Below are 23,778 nucleotides of genomic sequence, written 5' to 3' on the forward strand. Positions count from 1 at the left end.
ATGTACATGGTGACAAATTGTATAATCAGAAAGTGAGGGGTTTGGGGTTTTTTTTCTTAAAATTGAGCTATGGAAGTCTAACACAATATCCTGCTGCTCTTGCTGTGTGGCAGGTTAATGGTCCTTTCTGAAGATAAGGAGATGAGTTTTCTGAACAAGCTGCTGATTCTTGCAATTCTGGGTTGGCTTTTTCAGGTGAGTCTTTCCTGTGTGCCTAAAGCTGTGCCCTGGAGGAAAACAGGGCACAAAAGTCAATAGAAGGTAATATAAAAATGAGTTAAAATACTGCAAAATACTAACCTTTTCCACTAGTGTGGAGTTTAACAATCCTCTGTATTATAATGGAGAATTGTTTTCCTATAGTGGAATTTTGTGTGAAATAACATTTTTCCTATTTGAATTCTAATTTTTGCTGAAACACATTCTGTCTTTATTAATCTATATCCTTGTAAGCAAATTGACAGCTAATTCTGTTAAAACTGGAGTTTCTTGTTGCAAAGGCAACATACTAACAGACACTCTTGAATTAATGGAGAATGGTTTTGCCTGATAAAGGGATGTTTTGTGATAAGTTTTTAAAATCCTTTTGGAAGGAAGGTGACTGAGTAGCGGCAACTTGTTGGAAAGGTGAAAGATGCCCTATGGGGAGGGTAAGGAATGTGGTTTATGGAAAGGTGGTAAGATTAAATCTTGAATTTTATGGGAAATGTTCTCCTTATGGCCTAGAGGATTCCTTAGTGCCAGTTGTTGTTTTTTGTGGAAGGAGACGTTGCTAAAATTTTACAACCCTCTTTATCAGAAATGCTATAAGTTATTGACTGCTGTTTGGTCTGTAACTACTGGGGTTTCTGTTTCAGGTTCCATCAGTCCCTGAAGAGTTGTTTTTTACCACGGATGTCAGGAAGGAGAGGCTGATGATGGATACTGTGACATCCACGCGGGCTTTGGTGAGTTAGCGCAATAGCAGCTCCTCTGAATCTGTGGCTGAAGAGTCATAGGAGTTTAACGTCAGCGTAGCTGTGCTGAGCAGAGGCGATGAAGGCAAATGGATGGGATGCTCCAGTTTGTCCAAATGACTAGACTGCCTTGTGTCCTGGGTTGTAAACTGTATGCGTTAGAGCTCTGGGGCTTTTGGCAGGCAGAAGTCATCTCAAATGCTGCAATGGCTTGCAGAATAGGTGCAAAATTATGCTGGAGGATCAAGGAGGATTGCTTTTTTATATACAGAAGCAGTTTTCCTGGTCATAGATTTCTTAGCTCTGCTTGCACAGGGATAAATTGTGGCTCTTCACAAAAATAAATATTAGTAATGGTGAACTCAACAGAAATAGAAAAACAGGATTGTAAAAGCAAGGTTGCTGTCTTTGGAGTCAACTTCTATCCAGTTGTATGACAAAGGCTGACTGAACTGAAAGTAGTTTGGGCAAGCAGAGAAGTTGGCCAGTGTTTGGGAGTTACTTGAAACATTGTATGTTCCATCCATGGCAATGAATAAATAGTATTCCTGGAAAAAATCAGCAGTATCTTAGCTAAGGTATATGTATATCCTGTTTGATTAAAAGTTCTCTGTTTTGCACCATTTCTCAGTGGCAGAGATATGGTGCAGAGGTCAACTGAATCACTACACCTGTGGAAGTATAATGCTTAGCAGATGTGCCTTATTTATTCTCTTCTATGAATAGGTTTCTTCCTCACAAGTAGCAGCTGTGGCAACAGCCCTGGTTTTCTTCTGAACAAACTGTTAGCTTTCAGTTGGGCTTTGGTGATCAGAAGCAAAGATTGAGCTGTATAGCTGGATGTAGAGCAGATTATCATGCGTTACAGGGCTGCACTGAACCTGTGGTTGCAAAGTTCATTGTTTTACTGTGGAGGTAATTGATTTGGAATCCAGTTAGCTTCATTGTTTTTGTGGAAAGGCTGCTTTGAAACGTGCCTGTGACTGTATGTATGCAATTTCTGACTTTCTAAAGACTGTTTCTTTCTTGCTTTGTCCTTCAACTTTTCCTTCCTTCTCTTACCAGGACTCTGTACCCTTGGTGGACCAGCAGTTACTTTATACCTGCTGTCCCTATCTTGGTGAGTATTTTATTGATGTTTGTCCTATCATTCTTTGATACTGTGAGTCCTCAGATCATCTTTCTTCCCATCCCTCACAACCTTAGCTCTCAGCTGTGTACGACTACACCTTGATGAAAAACTGTATGATGGATCCTGCAGTTGTGAATAATAGCTGGTAAAGCTGGGGGAGGGAGGCTGCACAGCTGGGATAGTTGATTTATAGAGCTAGAATACGGAGGAAGGGGGAGCTAGTTGTCCTTGCACTGGAAGAAGCGTAACAAGGAGTAAGTGTACTACTTTTCCATGCTAGGTATAGGGAGAGGTGATTGTACTGTGACGAATGCCTTAATTCTAGAGCGTATTTCTGCTGTCAGGCAGAGGGGAAGACTCCTTTTGTGTACTGATATTTTATCAGGTTGTTGTCTGATATAACTACAATGTAACTACATCTTTTCACCTTTTTTCTGGGATCTGACTGCTGTGGGTGAAGCCCCTCTCTGTAGAGAACAAAGTGCCAGATGGTGGGACAGCACTCTGCCTCTTGGGCATTTGGTGCTAGGAAAGCTATATGTTAACAGAGGAGTTTCTGCATCATGGAAAGCTTCTGGGGGTTGAACAAGTTCTCAAGCTTTTCCTCTGGTGTTTTCTCCTGATCCTGTTGGATTTTTCAGAATCACTGCTTAGCCTGTTGTCCTTATAGTCTTTGTACAATTCCTGCTTGCCATGATAAAAAAGGAGTCATAGAAACAGCTGCTCCTTGATCCTTTTGAACAAGTCCCTAAGTAGCAGGGAACTTCTTGGAGCCTTGCCTGCCCTGCTCTGCCCTGCCAGTTAGGTGGGTGGGGTGCCTCTCTGCTCTTCAGAAACTTCAGTTTCACAGAAACTGAAAGTATCTGCTCTGGAGATGGGACTTGGCTATATGGAATTCTGAGTTTGGATTGTTCTCCTGCGTATGGGATTGATGACTGCTTTTGCACGTTTCTCTTTACAGGTGAGCTGCGGAAACTGCTTGCCTCTTTTGTGGCTGGCAGTGGAGCAAAGAATGGTGGCTTTGTAAGGAAAATCACTCCAACAGCTGCAGAGTCCTTGGCACCCAAACCTTCTGTCACACAAAGAAAACTTCAGGTAATGAAATTTGAGAAGGGCTGTGTGCTGACTCCTGATGTGAGCAAGGGCCAGTGTGCTTGCTTTGTTGTGAAATGGCTTTGACCTCGTGTGCATGGCTTCTCAAGTGGAAGCAGGGCAGGAGAAATTACTTGTGTGATGGTAGGTCACACAGTGGCGTCCTACTGTTAAGGAAAGAAAGATGTAGACCTAGACAGCAGGGAGTGTTCTTTGACAGTCAGGTAGGCCGCCTCGCATTCTGCTGGTTAAATCATGCAGCTGGAATATCATATGGGTGCTGAGTTGCAGAGAAATTCAGTAAGCGTCCTTGTAAGTCAGAACTAGCTTTTCTCTGTGTCTGTCTCTTTAACATCTACTGTTGGTACATTTTCCATGCTCTGCTTTGGTTAGGCTGTATCTGTGCTTTCCACGGAAGGTGAGAACTGTGTGGGAGCCTACAGGATTGCCAGCCTATAATCAAGATGATGCTTTCTTTCCAAAGCAAACCCCATATGATAACTTGCTGTGAGCAGGTGCTGTCAGAACTCTCCCATTCTTCTCTTTACTGGTCATTGGCTCTCTTAGTTTTGTAAAAGCTGATAATAAGCTCTGGATTAAATGGTTAGAAGGAAATAGGAAGCAAATACTTTACAGGGTTCCAGATGCTACAAGGGCAGAATGTTCTGGTATAGACAAATTGTGCTCTTTAACACGGTTCATATCCTAGTTTTGTCTGTTCCTGTGATGAGGAGAGGAGGATCTGGGTGGAGTGCTCTAATCAAATTGTAGCACTTCATTTCTCTTGAACAGGCAGAGTTGGAACAGGCCTTCTTCCACAACCAGCCCCCCTCCTTGCGGAGAACAGTTGAATTTGTGGCAGAGAGGGTGGGATCCAACTGCGTTAAGCACATCAAGTAAGTGCTGGCGATCTGTTCTGTGACTTAAGAAATAACTCTGCAGTACTGAGGGAAGATGATCAGATGATCCTTTAAAATTCTGTGTATGGAGGGGAAGATTTCGGGGAGGGGGAGAAAACTTCCCTTAGTGTACTGTACAGCAGAGCTGTAAGGCTATGACAATGGGATCAAGCAACATCTGATTTTGTATCACAGAGGGGAATTTTGAGGAGTGATGCAAAGATGAGGATTATATGGCTGTGGGAGTCTTGGAATGTGAATGTAGTGGAGCATTTTGAGACTGAATATCACTTTCAGAATGTTCTTGCTGATCGTAGGAAAACTTAGGTCAGAAAGGACCTCTGGAGGTCATCTGGTCCAGCCTCCTGCTGAAAGCAGGACCAGCTTCAAAGTTAGGTCAGGTTGCTCAGGGCTTCGTCCGGTTGAGTTGTGAAAGTCCCCAAAGATGGGGATTCAACCATGGCACTCTGTTGCAATGCTTAATTTCCCCACTCTTTGAAAAACGTTTTCTTATATACTATCAGAATTTTCCTTGCCTGGCTTATGCCTGTTGCCTCTCATCCTTTTGCTGTGCGGTTTCTTGAGGAGTCTTGCTCTGTAACTTTTTCTACTCCCTCTTCCTGTCTCCCCCCCTGCCCCCTGCTGCCCTCCCCACCTTCTCTTCTCCAGGCTAAATGAGTCTGGCTCCCTAAGCCTGTCCTCCTATGTCACATGCTCCAGCATCCCAACCATCTTAGTGGCATTCTGCTGGATTCACTCCAGTCGTCAATGGCTTTCTTGTACTGAGGGCCCCAAACTGCACACAGTATTCCAGATGGAGCCTCACCAGTGCTGAGGGGAAGCGGTAACTTCCCTCGTCCTGCTGGCTGCACTGTTGCTAATGCAGCCCAATATGAGGATGGCCTGCTTTGCATGCTCACTTGTTCAACTTGCCTGCCAGGAACCCCAGGTCCTTCTCTGTAAGGCTGCTACCTAGCCAGTAGATCCTAGGCTGTACTGGTGCATGGGATTATGCCATCCCAGATGCAAAGCTTTACATTTCTTTTTACTGAACTTCTGAGGATCCTGTCAGTCTGTTTCTCCAGCTTGTCAAGGTCCTTCTGAATGGCTGCCCTGCCTTCCAGCAGGGGCCTATGCTGAGGGTTTGCTATGTCCCATTGTCAGGCTTGTTCAAGACGTTAAACAGTATTGGCCTGTGAGGAACACCAATTGTAGTGGGCTGCTGTTGACATCTTCTAACTTTTGACCACTATCCATTGAGAGTGTAAGGGTATTGCTGTCAGCAAAGATACCTGTAACTATGTATATTAAAACTTAGTCTTTTAACTCTGAGTTTTACCACTGAAGTGATGCATCCATTGCTGTTTATTTCTCCTTACTGAAAAGAGCAAGGAGATCGTATAGTACTGAACACTGTGTGGTTAATTCCTTTTCAGCAGAGTGGCTTGTTGCATTTGCACCTGAGAGAGAAATGGGTATCCTCCTGGAATAGGGGGAACGTCTGGTAACAGTTATTGTGCTTTTTTTTCCTGTTTTGATTTCAGTCTGCTGGATTTTTTCCAGGGCAACGCTGGTAGCCGAGTTGGTTCAAAGGGCTGAAGTCATGTTGCAGGATAAAGTGAAGGAGGAGGATGCTCATCATGACAAGCTGCTGGAAGAGGTGTGCACTCATCTGTATGAGGAAGGGGCCCAGGCACTCATCAGAGGCAGAGAGTAAGGAGGAAAAGCTATTTAAACTTGTGCCTTCCCTTCTCTTTTTATTGCGGAATCTATAAGCCTAATTTGGCTTAGCCTGTCATGCCTGGGTTCTGGTAATTATAAACCCTGACCTCTGCTCTTCTTAGGGTGACTGTCTGCTGTGCCTCCAGCCAGTTAATGTCGTATTTGTAGGAAGGAATAAAAGTGCTGTGTGTCCCTCTGCATCCAGCTCCAAACTGACATCCACTGCAGTTACTGTATTTCCCCTCTTTGGAAAACTGAGTATTGCAGCTTGGTGGCTTGTAATTTGTCTTTCCTTATGTGGTTCTCTTTATCTGATTTTTTCACTGAAGTCTTCCAAGCAGTTTTGACTGTAAGAGTATGTGAAAGTTCCTGTGATAATGAGCTTCTGACTGTTGTCCAAGAACTTTGACTAACACTGTGGCATGTTTTTTTTTTCTTGCAGATTTTGCAGAAAGAAAGGGCCTGAGGCGGTAAGAGTGTTATTGCCAGAAGAGACATCTGCAGCAGTATGTATTTTTATTAAAATTCATTAAAGACTTGACTTTGAGTACAGATCATTACTGTATTTCCATTGCTGCTTTGCTTTTCCCTTAATAGTTTAGGGCAATGGAATCTATTGAGGCCCAGATGTAAAGACTATTAGCTAAAAGAGAAGAGTCACCACCTCTAGGCTCTGGATATTCTGGTTAAAGTGATTCTCTAGCCAATAGCAAACTCCTAAATCTGTTGAGACTAGAGTGGTAGACAAGTTATATTTGTGTTGCAAGGATAATGCTTCTCTTTTTACCATCAACTTCTATAATAATTCACGGGGTTTGTATTGGAAATCAAAAAGGGCCTGTCCTATTGCTCAGAATGTCAGTTCCCACAATGGTGGTGGTGTCCCGGATTAAACCTTTTCCTGCCAGAGTTTCTTTTGATTTTTCACTGACTAGTGATGTGATTGATAGTAAATCTACTATTGCTTGTTATCCTGCCCATAAAGGTTTTGAATAGTGCAGAAGACATTGCAGTGGAACTGGCTACTGAGAAGGCCTGTGGGTGGCTTTCTGCCAACATTGCAGGTGCGTCTCCTTACCCCTCACTGGGGTTTCTAATGTGAATATAGTACTTTTATCTGAGATCAAGGCATAGAAGTTCATTCCAGTGTCACGAAGCACTTGGTCATACTCATTTTTCTTTTAGTGGGAAGCATGCAGTTGCTCTGTTCCTCCTTCTTTAGGAATAAGAGGAATGATTTCTAGCTCCAAGAACCTTCCTTCTTCAGGGATTTTTCAGACTTTGCCCATGTAAGTGGTTTTTAGTTATGGAGGCTGTTAAGATGGTGAGGATGAATGCTATGGAAGGTGTCTTCTGAAAATATCACCCAAGCTGAAGCTGTCTTAGCACTGCGAATGTATGATATGGACAGCTACTCTCTCAAGCCACCTTATGGTCCACATGTACACAGTGCTTCTGGGAACTTCTGTAAATCAAATGTCTCTTGGACTGGATATGTTTTCTGCAAGCTGAAGACAGCTATAGTCACTTTAGTCTGTAATAGTGCTCTGGCAACTCTTCAGAATCTTTCAAGGTTTCAGGAGGTCATGCCAGGAATCAGGGGAGAAATATCTAGCACCCTTTGCAACAGCAGGAGTTTAGTCTTTCAGATGTGGTCAAAACTTATTTTGGTACAAAACACACAACTTTCATGGGCCTAGTAGTTGAACTGGTATGATCATGCTAGTTCGGCTTTCTAATTTGGCATTGCTTCCTGGCTTAGCTACTTCATGTTTGTTAAACTCTCTCAATGCTTTTGATGGAGCAATAGAGATGAGTGAGTAATCAGTGGTAACCTGTGCCTCCCTTTAGATCTGTTGATTAACTCTCTCTCCCTGCCAGTGCCTCTGTCCGTAAAGCAGCATGGGAGCCCAGAGTGAGGAGGATTTGAAAGCATGAACTGTCCTTTCCTCATTTGTAACAGCCCTGAGCATGGAAGGCTTACAGGGGTAGTGTGTGGAAACAGTTATCTGCCTCACTGGAGAGAAGAGTTGAGGTAAACAGGACTTGTTCCCTGTTCTCTGTAGCACTGATCAAAAGAGAAGTGAAGGCAACCTTCAACAGAATGCTAAAAATGCCAGGACTTCCCCTCCCCAGCGAGGATGCTCTGGAGTTGAGAAGGGACTGTCCCCCAGGCTGTCAACACCATGCCCCATTTCCCTCCCAGATCATCAATGAGATAAAGGTACAGTGTGTGCTCACTTCCTGGCTTGTCCTAACTCCCTTCTTATATTTCACCTCTTTTTGTGTGTGGATTGTGTGGGGTTTTTTTGGTTTTTTTTCCCCTTCTCTTTAAGGGTGGGGAGGGGTGGCATTCTGATCCTAAGGAACTGGCTATGAGGAGTGTGTGGGAAGTGGGATGGAAAGGCCTCTTGTATTTCATCCCCTCCTTTCCCGACTGTGTGTAGATCAGTGCTCTCTGGTCAGAAGTGCCATCTCAAATACAGAATCTCAGTGGCATGGCAATGGCCATTTGATGTAGCATAGAAACAACAGCGTTGTGAGCGTTACGTGCAACTGTATACTGAGGAGTTGGCATATCAAAATGGCTCCTTTTCCATGGACCTGCTTGTTTTTATGGAGAGCTTTTTGTCCATGTGTCCTGGTCTCTGGTTAGAATAAGTATTTCGTGTTGGTTCTTTCAGCTTTGCAGAGCTTGTTAGATTGTCTCATCTTACACATCAGAGGGATTCTGTGCTGAATTCAATGTCGGATGTATCTGTATAAATCTGTTGAAAAAAATTTGCCAGTCTGCATCTGCCCTTTCATTCAGGTATAACTGGGGAGGATCTGAATTACTTGAAAAGAAGGTGATGGTGAAGGTGACTTATTTCAGCCTTAGGTTCAAGCAGTTTTCTATTCAGGCTAGTTCAAATTACATTTTGGTCTTTACGGTTTTAAAAGGTCACTGTTCTTGTAAAAATCATACAATTATATAACCTGTGTTAGGAACCCTTGAGAAAAGAAATAGAATTCTAAAAACCTTGTGTGATTTCCCCCCCCCCCCCCCCCCCCCACTACTTGTTCTACCTATTTTTTGCCTGGTCTTGTCTGTCTGAACAATGATTCTGGATATCACTGTAATCAGATTTCCAGCAGTTTTATAAGAAAGAGTACAAATATCCTTTAATGCTTTCCTGTTTGAGCAAAAATAAAAGTTAGGATAAGATATGGGATGAAATTAGGGCTTTTTCTGTAAACTGTTGCCTTTTGGAAGATGTTTTGACAGGGTATCTTTTGGAATGCAACTTTTAAAATGGTTTCTTCTTTTTTTGATTTCCATCCTGGGTTTCTGATATTAGCTGGTAAATCGCTGGTCATGAAGGGTGCTGCCACATGTAGAACTGGCTAAACCAGTATTTATACCGTAACTGTATTAATGCTCTTCATACTCGGCTGAAGCTATCTTGTCAATAGTCATCTAGATTTCTGTAGCAGTTCTACCTGAACTTGCTTGCTACTTTGGCAAATTTATGTAGAGCTTTCAAAGCTGGGTGCTTACTCTTAAAGGTGTGAAAGAGGGGAGAACTGGTTGCCCTCACTGACTTTGACTTTATCACATCAGTGGGAACTATGGGGGAAAACCAGACCTAAGTAATGTTTTGCAAAAATTCATCTTTGATCTCTCAGTGCTCCTATCTCTGAAGTGAGGAGAAGACTAACTGAAATGGTCCACTTTTTTTGGTGAGGACTTGAGGGCTATGTGTAAACTCCTTGGTCATAGGTTTCAAAGATCTGTTTATGGAAGTGCTGAGTATTAATAGGTGAGTCACTATTGTCTTTTTCATCAAGGATGTGCTCTGCATTGCTGTGGGCCCACGGGATGAAGGCGAAGTGATTGACTATGTCTGGCTGGAGTGCTTGCTTGGAAGACTGAGTCAGACGCTTCGGTGCAGAAAGGTAGAAGTAAAAAAAAAAACAAAAAACCTTCAGAGCACTCTGAGCCATCTTCATACCTCTAAACTCCTCTGGAGTTTGCCTTGCCTCAGAGTTGAATTCGGTGGAGATGTTTTTCATCTGAACTCAAATGTAACAAAGTTGCACTGTATTTTTTAGACTCTGTAGATCTGCTTGTAACTTAAATTAGCCATTGTGGACTCTCTTTTCATGCAGAATCTCTTCTTGGCTTTGATTCTTTAATGGCTGTCAGATCACAGCTCTGTGCTTCTTGCTGTGAATTGCTCGCTCTTCTCCGCTATTTTTATCCTTTGTGAAACCTATTTTGTCCAGCCTGCTGTATGGGGACAAAGATATAACATTTTTATGTTTTCCAGTTTATGTGTCCCACATCAGAACAGCAGCTGGCAAAGTGCACAGTTGAGTTGGCTTCTTTGCTGGGTAAGTCAATCACGATATGGAATTTAAGATTAAAAAGTGTTATTACTGGTCTCTTAACTCCATGGGGTGAGAGCTTTTACTCTTTAGATCTTGCTTCTTTCTGGTGCCGTTGAGTCTGTGGGTTTTTTTCTGCCAGTTTGGATGGTTGCTCTTTTTCCTGTCCACCTTCTGCAAAACAGCATTATACTGTGACTAAACATCCTTCAGATCTGGTGTTCTCATTTGCATTTCTGTTGTTTTTCATTTATTGATACCTTCATACAAATATGCAATAAACTTTCTAGCATTTATGCCTCTGAAAGATTGCTGCTGAATGTTTGTTTGTTTTTTTCCTAAGAGAGAGAATGGAAGTAACTTGTTTTCTGTGCATTGTGACTTCTGGGCAAGATCAGTCAGTATAGGAGAAACCAAGCGTGTTATGGAATTAAACATGGGTTTTGGTCTTATTTTTCCCTTTTTCTCTTGTTCAGCCTGTAAAATGGAATATTTTTTTCAGCATGAGCTAATGATCTGGATGCAGATGTTTTCTCCATGGACAACCTTTACATTTGCTATTTTTAGAACCTTCTTGAGGAGTCTTCACATGGTTGACTCTTTCAGAAAGCAATCCATATGTAAATATTGTGAAACTTCATTCTGGGGGACAGCAATCTGCCTTTCCATTAGACTATTCCAAGGAAGATTTGATATCTTCCCTATGTGTATGTTTAACTGCAGTTAAAGAAAACGCTATACTGTTCACTTTTACTTTCACTTGTATAAACTTATGCAAGTCTATGTATAGTAAAAACTATAATCTGTTCATAGATTTAAATGTTGTTTTACTCTGTTACGCTCTTTCCTCTGGGAGTAACAGTTAGGTCCTCTTCTGTTAAACATTAGACTGACTATTTCTGTTCTTATTCAGTCACTCTTCTTTCAAGACTTGCATGCCAGCTGAATGGGATTCTTTATTTCACAGCAGTGTAGATCTCTTCTTGTGTAATATTTTATGGTGTAGTTTCAGAGCTCATAATTTTGCTTGATTCTAAGTTCTAGTCTCCTTAGGTCACTGGTTTACCCTCACTGAGCATGTTTTACTTTGGTGATTGTTCAGTTACCAGCTATGTAAAATGTGCTGTTGGGCCAAGATGATAACTGTATAAAGAAAAGGTATAGCTGCAGAAGTTCATCTTTTTTCTCTTTCTTATAGTTTCAGATCATGTTCCTCTGCGTCTGGGGCTCAAGCCCCCAGAGAAGAGCTCTGAGAGGCTACAAGTAAAGAATAATCCCACGTATGGCCTTCTAAAACTGCTGCTTTGTGTCTGGAAGGAGGACTTTGGGACGCCTGTACCTGTGCAGCTGATGTTCAGCAGGAAGAATGTTGCTTATGCTGCAGAAGTCAAACAGCGAGAGGTAGGGCTTTCTCAACTCTGCAGAGCTGCCACTTATCTACTACTCTGGTCTGAAATACTCATTTAAATGAGTTCTCTCAACTTCAGCGTTGACTGACTCCCTGTGTGAATAAGCAGGATTTGGTCTACTGTTGGCATTGTTTCTGCAGGGATAGAATAAGAGGACCACGTACTTGTTAGCATTTAGACCTATCTGGGAGCTGTCAAGAAGGCATAGTGTAATGTAGGAGCAACTGGCAAAATAGCCCCTTTGGCCTGGGAGATTTTGGGACTGTACATGTTCTGCATTTGGTTGCAGTCGTGTGTCTTTTATCAGCTTTCATTTTTGCATGGATAGGTGTGTTCTCTTAGAAGATCTTTGAAGCTGAAAATCTGGCCTAGGACCCTGTTTGGTTGCAGGCTAAAAGCAGCTTATTTTGGAAAGTAAGAAAAGAATTTTTCAAGCTGTTCTGGAACATATAGGAACAAAATACTTAGCATGTTTTGGAACTGAGAACTAGAAATTGTGACTTTATGATAGGATGCAAAGTATGAACTCAAGGCATTTCATTCATTCATTTTTGGATGTTGGTCTTTGTGCTCTATTGCCAAAACCAGAGAAGGAATGTGCTTTTTTCTTTCACTCCTTTCCCCATATTGTGATCCAAGAAGGCAAAACATGAACTGTATAGGGATAAAGCAGAAGTGAACACAAAATCCATTCTTGATGTTGATATTTTTTTCTCTTCTGCAGTGGGATTTGTTCCTTTTCATGCTTCATGGTCTTGTAGAACATGATCTAATGGGAATTAGTGAAATAGAGAGTTGCTTGCATAGCCTTGAAGAGCTCCCTTGGCCTTCAGTAAGTAATAATGTGTGTGTGAGCACTAAGTGAAATAAAAAGTAAAAATACAGATCGGTAAATCCTCATAGCACTTTGAAGTAGATGAGGCCTATACTATCCCTATCTGTAGTTACTGCTTAATGCAGCAGAAGGACTGGCATCTGGCAAATTTGTTACTGTTACCAGTATCTGGGCTGAATCTGTACTTATGCAACTCCCAGCACTTCCCACCCATTGGAAACTTTTCCAAAGAAACTGCAAAACAGTTTGGAGACTAGCTGGCTCCCTTACCAACACTTCTTCCACCCTGGATGTGTTTGCTGTGCTCCGGCTGAGAATGACATGCTGAGAAAGGGTTCAACTGACTGGACTTGCCTTTCAACCTCTTTTCCTCCCACCACCAGAATGTTGAGATGAGTCAGAGTATTCTAGCCAGCAGCTGAAACGCAGGAAACTGCCCAGGTCCCTTGCTAAATAATGGCTGGTACTTTGAGTATGGTGAATGCTTGCATGCTGGAGGTGTTTAATCATTTAAGCTGTAACAGTGATCTTTTCCGAGAAGGGTCTGGGGATTGGAGGTACGGCTGAATATGTAGACCTACAGTCATTCATCTTTACAGTTAATGTTGTAGCTCATTTAGTTTCTGCACTGGAAGACTATCAACAAGTTTAACCTTGTAAAGTCTTTTCTAGTAAAATAATTAATCCTCTCGGTTGACATCTGTTAATATGGGCTCTCTGGTTTGTATCTGTCACAGGATTTCTTAAAAGACCTGGAAATGCTGTCTAGAGTATTTATATCAGAATATCATCTGGAAGAGCCCAGGACTAACCCCTGTGAACTGGCAAGACAATCTCTAGGTACTGTGACAGCACAAAGCTAGTGGGGATGGACTCTGTGGATATAAATAACTAATGAAAATGCAAATGGAGTTTTAGTATTGCTGAATGCATTGCGGGCTCCTTGCTGGGAGAATACTGCATATAAGAGGTCACTGTACAAACACTGCACTGGTCTTTCTATTGATGGACATTTGGCAATGGTGACTATTCTGAAGGATTTACATCTGCAAATGGATCTCCAAGTCAAAAGTCCTTTAAGCACCTTGATCATGGCTTGCAGCAGCTGATTTTTAGACTCATAAATACCTTTCATATTTGTACAGAAACAAGCTGTGACCAGACCCAGGAATCACTTCAGGTGGATAAAAGTTACTTTGTGATCAAGAGAGATGGTTTCCTTGTGGCTGTCATTAAATTAATGTGACTTCTCATGCTCTCTTTTAAAAAAGACTGTACTCTCAGGGGAGGGAAACGGTGAACCTGTATGACGTGGAGATGAGCCTATATTTATTTTTCACTGTAAGCTCAGTTTTGAAGGTTTGATTTTAATTTTTAAGACTCATTTTAAAAGTGAAACCATATTAAATATGTACACCAGAACACTGATGGTATTATTCTTAAAGGATTTGTGTGTTTAAGGTGTGGTTTTTTGTTTTTTGTTTTTTTTTCTCCTGCCCTTTCCTTTCCATCTCTTGATGGAAGCATAACTTGTAATTTCCTGGGGTTTTTAATGGAAATAAGGGAGAAAATAGCTATGTATATTTTTTACTAAGACAGATTGACAGTATTTTTAAGAAATGTTTTTATAGTATGTGAGCATAAATGGCATCTAGCCATTCACTGTTTTTTATAATCTTTCTTGCCTTGAGTTTGGGTTTTTCAGATGGGAAATGCTCCAGCAAGAAAAACTACAGGCTGGAAGAACAGACAGGAAAAAAGTAGTGAAAAAAGCATTACATGACATCATCTGGAGAGCTGGTTTGAAAGAAATCCATTTCATGGAGGACAGTCGGCATTTTCTGCCCCTTTGGATAGACTATCGCCAACAGTGTGACCTTCCTATTACCCCCAAGTATCTCCATAAAATGGGCTTTGTTATGGGGGCTATCGGTAGCTAGCGAAATATGATTAGTTGCTTATTAGATGTCTCATGTTCTTTCCTGTAGCAATAAGGATTTTATTTTCGTTTTGTCCAGGCGCATCCTATTAGCTCGGGCTTTTCTGAAAGCAAATACTATGTTATGTAAGAGGAACATCTAGACAAGGTGAACCCAGGGCTTTTTAATGTTGCTAATTAGATCACCTCTTTCTTGTATGAGGCAGATAAAGGTAATATCTCAGTCAGTGGCCTTTCTTTTTTTTTTTCTTTTCCTCCTTTCTTTTTAACACCAACAAACAAAACTAAAAAAAGACCCCAGAACTAATTAGGTATAATTCTGAATTCTGTTAAAATCTAGATGATACAGAGAGAGCAAGAGACCACAGAGGAACATGGCTGTTTTGAACTGTACTGAGAATTTAATGGTTTGGTTACTAAGCACTGTATTGAAAGATCTGTAATAATGCACCATCTTCATGCCTTATTTGAGGGGTTTTCTGGTGTGAATGAAGTAGAAGGTACCTAAAAGTAGACATGCCGCATATGCAGCAAGGACATGGTAATATAAACTGAAATAGCAAGTATCCTGCTCATTCCATACCTGCTCCCTGAGGCTATTATGTGATTTTTTTTTTTTTTTTTTAGTATTTTTTGGCTGCAGGTCTCACTTGAAGTTGTTATTTGTCATAATAAACATAATTAAATGACCTGTTTTGTGTCCAAGCTGTTGATGTGTAACAGTTTCGTAATAATGCACAGAACAGAAGGGTGGGGGTTTTGTTGTTGTTGGGTTTTGTTTTGTTTTTTTCTTTTCTTTTCTTTTTTTTTTTTTTTTTTGACACAAAGCATGGGGCAGAAAAAGTATCATAATCTCCTGTTCTGCCTGCTGCTTCTCTTTTTTGCTTATAATGAAAGAGAACATTATTTTTGTTGTGTAAGTGGAGGAAGGAAAGGAAAGGGAAGCTGAGACCCATAGTGGTAAAAGGTGCTTTCTTCTCTGGAACTGATTTTATTCAGGTATTCTAAAACTGGCTACATAGATACCATGGCCATAGCCATCTTACAAATGCAACACACTTGTATTATCCTTTTCCAATACAGCGCTTGGAAACTGTTATTTAAAAGGTGGCCAAGCCCTAGAAACAGTTTACTACTACCAGAGAGGAACAGCATAATTGTGCCCAGCTGGGCAGAAGTCGGTTCTTCAATGGGAACCAGCAGGTAAGAAACCCCTTTTCTATCTTTTCCTGTCTTGATGTGGTTAGTCTAGTTTCTGGGCCTGCTGTGATAGTTGTTCTTGATTGCTGACACCTGACTTCACAGCTAAACCTTAGAAACAATCATATGGCACTATTTTTTTTGTATACTCAGTAATGAGACCATTCTCATGAGGATCCATGACTCTGGTGTCCCACTGGGCTGGCAGACTTCTCTGTGTCAGGGCTTTAAGCATCATACCTGTTCGCTTAATGTTGCCTCTAGTAATGGGGCAGTAATGGAAGGGGCATTTGAAAACTGCAGGGAGGAGAGCATTCGCAGCAGGCTAGGTCAGAGTGTGTGGCCTGCCTGGTGGCAGTTTTTCTTTGCTACTGCAAACTCACAACTCCCAAAAGAAAATGATGAAAAGTGGCATTGCATTAACTTCCTTCTGGATATTCAGATACTCAGCAGTTGCGTGACTGAATACAGGAAGATGCTTAACCATAAAATGCAGTGCCTTTGCTTGCACAAGGCACTGAGGCACAAAAACCAAATTAGAGCAGTGACTATCTATCTTGACATTTGCTCCACAAATTCATTTTCCGTGCACATTCCTCGGTGGGTAGGTAGAAGGCCTCCATCTTTTATGACAAACTATGCCTTTATTTCTTAATCCAGAATAAATGTTCACACTGAATAGAAAAAACACCTCCCCCTGTGTAAGCATAGTTCCACTGGTAAGTAGCTTAGCTGCAGCACAATATACCCTGGGGCATTTTTTTCTTGTGTAGAAAATACCATTTATTGTAGATATGAAAATAGCAATCTTGATTAAGAGCAGAGATGCAACAATAGGTGGTACAGTACAATTGGTTTGATCACCTACTGCGCAGCAATAATTTACAGGAAGTTGTGTTTTGCCCGTTCTAGATTAACAAATTAGGTATCTGCTAGCTTTTTTTATTTCTCCCTTCCAAACAAACCAATGCCATACATTAACAGGTACCATAAAATGTTATATTTGCAAAAGAAAACATTTATTTAAATAGGGTTTTTTTTAGTATCAATTGAAAATTGCGTTTAAAAAAAAAGTTTACATTAATTCAATATTGATTAAAAAATAAAAATTAGCTTTGATAGCATATAAAAACACTTCAAAACAAGCATATATAAATAACTTAATTTGTAAACATTGAAAAAACAATTTTATGTATATATAAAAATAAACATCTGATGCACTGTACAATAAGACATTCTCCTTCATAGGCACTGGCATTGTTGACCAACACACGTCCCCCTAGATGTTGTTCCTACACGAACTGCTTTATCACTAGTGCCATGTCCAAAATAAAAGGAAAAACTAAAGCACTGAGCAAATCTTCTGTGGATTGTTTGAAGCATCCCTTACCTCCTCCTGAAATCTGTGTCCAGCTGCAGGGAAGGAGCATTAGGGACAGTGCCAATACACTGTGCTGCAATTTCTGCTTGTTTTTTTTTTTCTAGGGCTTTTTAAGTACTGCCTTGTTCACTTCTCCTTTTTCCCTTCCCACCAAAAGGGGACTCTGTGATGGTTGTGAATCTGAGAAAAGGCAGCATTGTCTTTTTGCTCAATTGTTGGAAACTTTATGTAACATGTTGCCGCTCTCCTTGAGGGGCTGTGGGGGAGATACATGACACTTGATGAAGTGAACCATACTGTTTGCAGGCTTTTAAGAAAAGGCTTGTCCCTACCAAAAGATAACAGTAATATGTTGGTGATAACATCCATAACCATGACCATCTGAGCATAAAAGGAAGAAAACTTTTAAGTAAAAATGTTTTATTATCCCATCTGGTATAGTTGGTGGGGAGGGGCACCTTTGGGCTGGTATGCCTCAAAACTGCTATTTTCTTAAATATCAAATTAAAATAACTATTACCTTTTCTTATAAAACTCGATACATTAATGACAGGAAGTAACATAGAAGCTGAAAGCCAAAGTTATACATGTGCAAAGAAAGATGCACTAGAGGTGAAACTTGGCCCTTGACTCAAAGATGGGAGTGCAGTTAACTTCACTGTATATTGGGAAAAATGTGTCTCTTGCAGAAAGTAACTGTGTTAAAGCAGCAGAGGTTGACTCTAAGGTGGATGCTTGAATACATATTTCACACCTGACAAGTTTAAAGTGCAACAGCTTCTTGAACAATGTGGGCTTTTCCGAGCAGAAGAAAGAATATTGTGGCAGCTTTTATTGCTTAGATAATATATCTGAAGTGATTCTTTACTGTTGTGCAAAGAACTAAATTCCTTAAGATATTTGGGTTGGTTATGCTTTTGTTTTATTTTAGGGATGTGTGACCAAGCCAGGGAATTTACTGAACAAACATTTAAAGCCTGACAGCAGGATTGTTGAACAAAGTTCAACAGGACTACCAGGAGGTAATTGAATGGGAAGACTCTGCCTTCACTGCAGTGAGACAGCTGTTTGTGTTATGAACAAAGTGTGCTAAGACTATGCCAGGCTAGATTTTTCAACTCTGAATGCTTTGGGGTAGAAGTGTAAAAGGAGTGATGAAAAAGCCATTACGGAAAAGTGCTTGAGCTCCTTTATTTGCAGGATTTAAGTTCTAGAAACAAGCTGATTACTCAGTACTACTCCCTATTAATGACAAAGTGTCACTGTGTAAAACTGTCAGTTTGGTTTCTTTATTTCAAAGCACCTAATTCTGCAGTGCAGTAAAACTGTGTGTCCTGAGGTATGGTGTTTTCTGCTGTTGCTGCATAGTGTAGTGATAATCTGATTATAATGCCTGCAGGTAGTCAGCCAACTATCTGAGAAAAATCTGTCCAGGGTGTAGAATGACTAGTGGATCTCATGCTGTTTTAACTTCCCTTCAAGAGGAAGTCATGTAATTTGGCAAGCTATCTACACTGTTAAGAATTCTACATTTGCTATTTGTCTCAACATTAGAAGGTGACTTTGCATCTTTAATGAAGAACTTGCAAAAGGTCTCAAGCTGCATGTATACTCACTGTTCCCAGTTTTTAATGTATTTCATCACTTTCATTGCCTTTTTCTCACCACTGCCTAAAGTATCTCAGAGAGAGACAGTTGATCTTTAAAGCACCTTGGAAACAGAAAGCTTGTAATCACTTTACAACAGCCAGCATCTTACATGCATAAGTGTAAGTTTCTCTCTCCTCTTTCCAGAGACAGCATACCTTCCTATTGTTCCTTAAGAGCTTTTCCACACTTGTCTCAGGAAGGACAGGTGCCCCATAAAACTTGCTGGCTTTCTTTTAAGCCACGCTGGTTGACACACATGGTTCTTTCTTCTGGTTATAGTTTTGTATACTCCCAGGTTAGCAATCGGGCTTCTCAAGTGAGGCTTGATTGCGACTGTCTTATAAGCCAGTATTTTACATTTACATTTACACTTCCAGATGCTTGTCTCTCTCTCCAAACTTCCGTCTGCTGTAAGTATCCAATTTAGTGGCAAATACTAACTAGAAAGAAAGTGTGCTAGTCGAGCAATCACCAAAGGCTGTCGCTTAGCAATGGAACTCAGGAGCCTTGCAGGAATAGCTGGGGCACCAAGATCCACCTGTAGAAATTAGAAGAAAGGCACATGTTTGGGGGGGTTTGTACCTGTTTTTGAACAAAACACGTCTCCAGCCTGGAACAGGTCTGATGTTGCAAGTGTATGGTAAGCACAAAAGTGGTTTACAGCTGAGAGTCATCACTACTGTGGTGGTTTGTATCTTTTTCTTCCCAACGCTCCTTAGACTTTCAAAGGTTCGCATATTTGATGTTACTTTCCCCAAGTTTGATCCACACTCCTTTTCAGTGGATTAAATATTACTAGTTTATGGGCCAGATGTGTGTAATGCTACTGAAAGTGTATATGCACACACTCCTTATAATGCATTATAAAATACATATGGAATTGTAAAATGCATATGCTAATTATTTTAAAACTAATTAAAAAATTGTATCCTAAAAACATACTTAATATAGCTAAATTTAAAGGAGTTAAATTTATTTTGAGCAGTTGTCTGAGAACTAAATATATTATACGTTATGGTATTCTCTTGTGGATATTTTTAGGTAGTTGGTACTACTGTCTTAGAGACAACCTGCTTTTCAAGTGAGTCTGTAATAAGTGGAATGCAGGATTTTGTCATTCTTAACTGGGATCCTAATTGACTTCTCTTTTGTATCTATTAAGTGTGAAGAATTAATAACATTTGTTTCAGAAAGTTAACAGTAAGGATTTCCATGCATGTTGAAAATGAATGGAACCAGAGCTGGTCTTCCTGTGTCTACTGCAGCATGACAATGCAAACAAAACTCTCCAGTCTTTACCATTGGGTATAGCATTCACTGGCTCACCAAAAAGCTGTTTGCAAAGAGTTGTTACAGAACAGTTGTAACAGTCAGAGTGGTTGGACATACTGCAAAATCTCACCTGTGTCATGTAAATGACTCTGGTGATATCTTTTCCATTCACTACATCAGGTTCCAGTATCCAGGCACTTGGCAAAATCTCCCCTCTCACTACTTCTTTACAAGGGTGAGGCATTGATGCATCGTAGACGGACTGAATTGCCAAGACAGACAAGTTCTCCTGCATGTGAGAATGTGCAAAAAAGACAACTCCAGGAAAAAATGTAGGCAAAAATTATGTTTTTGTTGTTTGCCACTAGGCACATTTCTCAAATTACTTATTAAATATTTTGGCCTAATCCTGCTTGTAACCAGAATATGCTGTAACATTTATTTTACTACTTAACTTGGCTTGGTCCATGGTTGTAATTTCTGAAAGATTTTTTTACATACTTCATTTGTCATATCAGCATGGCTTTTCTTCCTGTTGTACTGCCATTTCTGGAAATGAGTATGAACTTTCCTTTCCCTCTTCTGCTTTGTCCTGAACCATAACTTTAAAACAATTATTTCACTATACCTCAGAGAAAACATTTTACCTCTTTGGCTTCTACAGTAATGCAGCAGAAATCCCGGGGTTGCTTTAGGTAACACAGGGATGTGTCAGTCACTAAATATACTGGGAAGAAAAAAAAAAAAAAAGGAGAATTAGGCTTTGACAACTTTGACTTGACACAAACAAACAAACTTTTCTTAATTTCTTGATGCAGCTGCCTAAGGGAATAATGTAGTTAATAAGCTATAACAGTAACTTGTCATTAAGATGCAACCATCTCAAGAGACCACTTAAGCTGGATTCTTCTGACTGTACTTCAGCAGATAGCTTTGTTTAAGATTATCCTTACTCTGCAAAGAGGGTTTTTTTGCAAAACAGAACTTCCCCTATTAAACAAAATTCTGTATATTCAAGCCTGAAAAAATGAAATGAGAAGAGTCTAAATTTCTGTCTTTGATCTTTTCTTCTTCCGTCTTTTCAGTCTGAGCTGAGAAAGTACAGATTTATTACGTTGACCAGTCGTTTGTATTGATACTCACCCAGCTGAATATGGCTGGTTACCTTCTTGTGTACTTGAGCTGTGTTGATAGTTCTGTCATACAGGTGCCTTTTGCTAGGATCTCTCACTAGTCCCCACACACTTGGAAGAGACCTTTCTATCACTCCTGCTCCCAGAAACCCATGCTTTGTTGCTGAAGGGAAGACTTTGTAGTAAATCAGCACCTCTTTTTCAGTACATTGGTATCTGTTAAAGACAAATGAAAGGAATTTGCACAAGAGAGGTTTAAGGACATAAAAAGATCTCCCATTATAAGTACCTGCCATACACTTACTTCCAACCAGCTGCTGATTGGCACATATAGAGATTCCTCAGGTTATGAGAGCATGCTGCCATTACCTTAGAAAACAATGACAAAGGAACAACAGGTAAGAGAAAGTTACATAAACTATAAATTGTGTTCAGCTTTTGCATACTGCTACAGTATCTCCTAGCCAAACCAGTAAGTTGGCTTTACCACAAACACTTAGTTTTGTAGTGCTTGTCATCCTTTGGGAGTAGTAACAGCCAAACTGACTTCCTGCACGTTTGCTGCTTGAAGGAGGATTTATATAAGCTTAAACTGTCTATTTTGGAAAAAGGGCAGGGGAAAAAAATGCCTCTCCAAATGCTGGTGAACTGAATCTGTCTGATCTGAAATGTGAAGTTTGTCTGCTTTCCTTCTGACCATGCTGTCACATCCTGCCATAGACAGGTGTAGGAAGAATGAGAATAGCAGAGAGTGCTACTGAGTGCTAAAAATGATAAAATCTGGCTACTACGTTCAGTGAATCAGTAAACCTCCAACACTCCTCTCCTGCAACAATTCATAGTTTCACCAGTTTCTTTTAAACATTTTGGATGACATGGAACAGTATCTTCTGAACTCCACTGCTATAGCCTGGCTCACTTTCCCCTACCATTTAAAATTGCTCAGTGTCGCCTTCTGTAACTGAAAAATAAATAAAGAGTGCCAGTGCAGAAGAACAAAACTTGTCCCACACACTGTTTTGCTACACCTTCCAGTGAGAGGTAGAGGAGTAAGTAAAAACTGTGCTCACTTACTCACCTCAGTGGTAGCGTTAGCCAAGATATGTTTAGATAAATCTTGGTATCCTTTTGTTGAAGAGGAGCTGACTGAAATAGTTAATCCGTGAGTGAACCTACAGCTGATGCTACCGGAGGTAAGAGGTGGCTGAATTCTGCTGGCTTCTGCAGGGGCATGAAAGGAAATCAAAAAGAAAAAACAGCACTAAAGTGGTGCCGGAGAAAAACAGTATTCTACAATGATATGGACTTAAACCTTCCACTGGAGCACCAAATCAACCTGATCCTGATGAAGGACTGATAATAGCTCTTGTCTAGACAATCCATCTATTGGTAATTACCCTGCAGCTACATCTAAGCTCAAGTTTTAAGGTTGTTACCAAATATAAGCTAATAAAATAACATCGAGGAACCAAGTCACCATTTAATTTTTCAGCAAATGCTAACTAAACTCTGGCTACTGGCTGACAATATTTTTCTGAAGTTCCATAATCATAGAACATCCTCAGAATATCTAGAATCAAATTAAATTTGGATTTGCATAAATAATAAATCTCATAAGGTTTTGAAATATGACTCTTACATAAGCGGATGTATGTTTTGTACTTACCAAATGCTGAATCCTTCTGTAGTTGTTCTAACACATGAAGCTGACTGTTTCTAACAGCTGAACGACCTCTAGTATCCCCTCTTGAAAGCTCTGCATTTCCAGAAGAAATCTAATTTGGGAGAGAGAAAAAGTACTTTTTTTGGTGTGAACTGGGAAAAATAATCAAATTATGTAATGCAATAAGTGGAATACTCAGAGCAAATCTGCTTTACAAGGCTGGAAGCTTTTCTGTACATAACATTACTAATTTCCTTTCACTTGATTATGGGAAAAAAAAAAAATATCACAGGAAATTTAGCAAAATAAACAAGTATGAGGAGCCACCCGCAGATACATGCTCCAAACATTAATTTCAGGACTGTTCACATTCACACACAAACTCCCTCATGTCAGTGTGTGCATCTCTCATCACTAAGAGGCACATTGACAATATCAGATTCTGGTTTACCACAAAACAATCTTGCTATTACTAAAACTTTTGACTGATGGCATTGCTGACAATAGTAACACTGTTCGGCTTTTATAAATCAGCTTTAAAAAGCTTAAAGAAATCAAAGTACCATTTTCCTCTGCAATTACATGGTGATACTCCCTCCACCTTATGTAAGCCCTCCATGTACCAGTGACACAGACTTGTCTTGCTTGAGAGGTATGACAGAACATGAACCATCTCAAAAAGGTTTCTGATCTGTATTATCCCTGTTACTTCTGAAGCATCAGGAGACATCAGTCTCACTGGCCAGTTGGCAACAGTTTGTTCTCACCTGTCCCTCCTGGCTGCTGAGTTTACTTGCAGTATACGTAGCTGTGTTACTACTGTTGTAACCAGATGTTGGGCCAGAGGAAAGGCTGAGGCTGGAGTCTGTACATAAAGTGCTTGTACTTACAAGAGTCTTCAGCCTGGCTTCTTCCTGTAATAGATGTCAGAATATTAGAGACCAAAATGCACAAAATCTACTTTACACAGCACCTAGTCAAATCAACAAAGATAACAGCACTGCAAGATGAAGGATCGATCATCTAAAGTCTGATTTGGTTCAAGGTGTGCTGACAATACGAAAGCTGTTGCCATGCAGAAAGTATTCATCAATTTCACTTAATAAGCAGGCCCAATAGAAAGA

General features: G+C 40.4%; 2 protein-coding genes across 3 annotated transcripts in view; one reads left to right on the forward strand and one right to left on the reverse strand.

Annotated features, from left to right (window-relative positions):
• CDAN1 (codanin 1) overlaps positions 1–15,044 on the forward strand; it is a 32,622-nt gene extending 17,578 nt beyond the window's left edge. Inside the window, exons 15-28 of one of the 2 annotated variants that reach the window (XM_064512579.1) lie at positions 114–195; positions 858–947; positions 2,022–2,076; positions 3,050–3,183; positions 3,973–4,076; positions 5,643–5,792; positions 6,244–6,307; positions 6,787–6,865; positions 7,868–8,025; positions 9,633–9,740; positions 10,115–10,178; positions 11,371–11,573; positions 12,306–12,413; positions 13,154–15,044. In XM_064512579.1, coding sequence (XP_064368649.1) covers positions 114–195; positions 858–947; positions 2,022–2,076; positions 3,050–3,183; positions 3,973–4,076; positions 5,643–5,792; positions 6,244–6,307; positions 6,787–6,865; positions 7,868–8,025; positions 9,633–9,740; positions 10,115–10,178; positions 11,371–11,573; positions 12,306–12,413; positions 13,154–13,279 — 1,525 coding nt within the window. In that variant the 3' untranslated portion in view covers positions 13,280–15,044. Of the gene's footprint in view, positions 1–113; positions 196–857; positions 948–2,021; positions 2,077–3,049; positions 3,184–3,972; positions 4,077–5,642; positions 5,793–6,243; positions 6,308–6,786; positions 6,866–6,986; positions 7,091–7,867; positions 8,026–9,632; positions 9,741–10,114; positions 10,179–11,370; positions 11,574–12,305; positions 12,414–13,153 lie in introns of those variants that run through there. The other variant, XM_064512580.1, reaches the window with a different exon arrangement.
• Positions 15,045–16,396: 1,352 nt separating this feature from the next.
• STARD9 (StAR related lipid transfer domain containing 9) overlaps positions 16,397–23,778 on the reverse strand; it is a 113,410-nt gene continuing 106,028 nt past the window's right edge. Inside the window, exons 27-34 of the mRNA XM_026095738.2 lie at positions 23,422–23,568; positions 22,658–22,766; positions 22,070–22,212; positions 21,296–21,360; positions 21,002–21,207; positions 20,506–20,585; positions 19,989–20,147; positions 16,397–19,124 (exon numbers count right to left, since the gene is read on the reverse strand). Of these exons, the coding sequence (XP_025951523.2) occupies positions 19,023–19,124; positions 19,989–20,147; positions 20,506–20,585; positions 21,002–21,207; positions 21,296–21,360; positions 22,070–22,212; positions 22,658–22,766; positions 23,422–23,568 (1,011 nt within the window). The 3' untranslated portion in view covers positions 16,397–19,022. The remainder of the gene's footprint in view (positions 19,125–19,988; positions 20,148–20,505; positions 20,586–21,001; positions 21,208–21,295; positions 21,361–22,069; positions 22,213–22,657; positions 22,767–23,421; positions 23,569–23,778) is intronic.

Source organism: Dromaius novaehollandiae, chromosome 5 (assembly GCF_036370855.1).
Source record: "Dromaius novaehollandiae isolate bDroNov1 chromosome 5, bDroNov1.hap1, whole genome shotgun sequence".
NCBI classification, from domain to species: Eukaryota; Metazoa; Chordata; class Aves; order Casuariiformes; family Dromaiidae; genus Dromaius; species Dromaius novaehollandiae.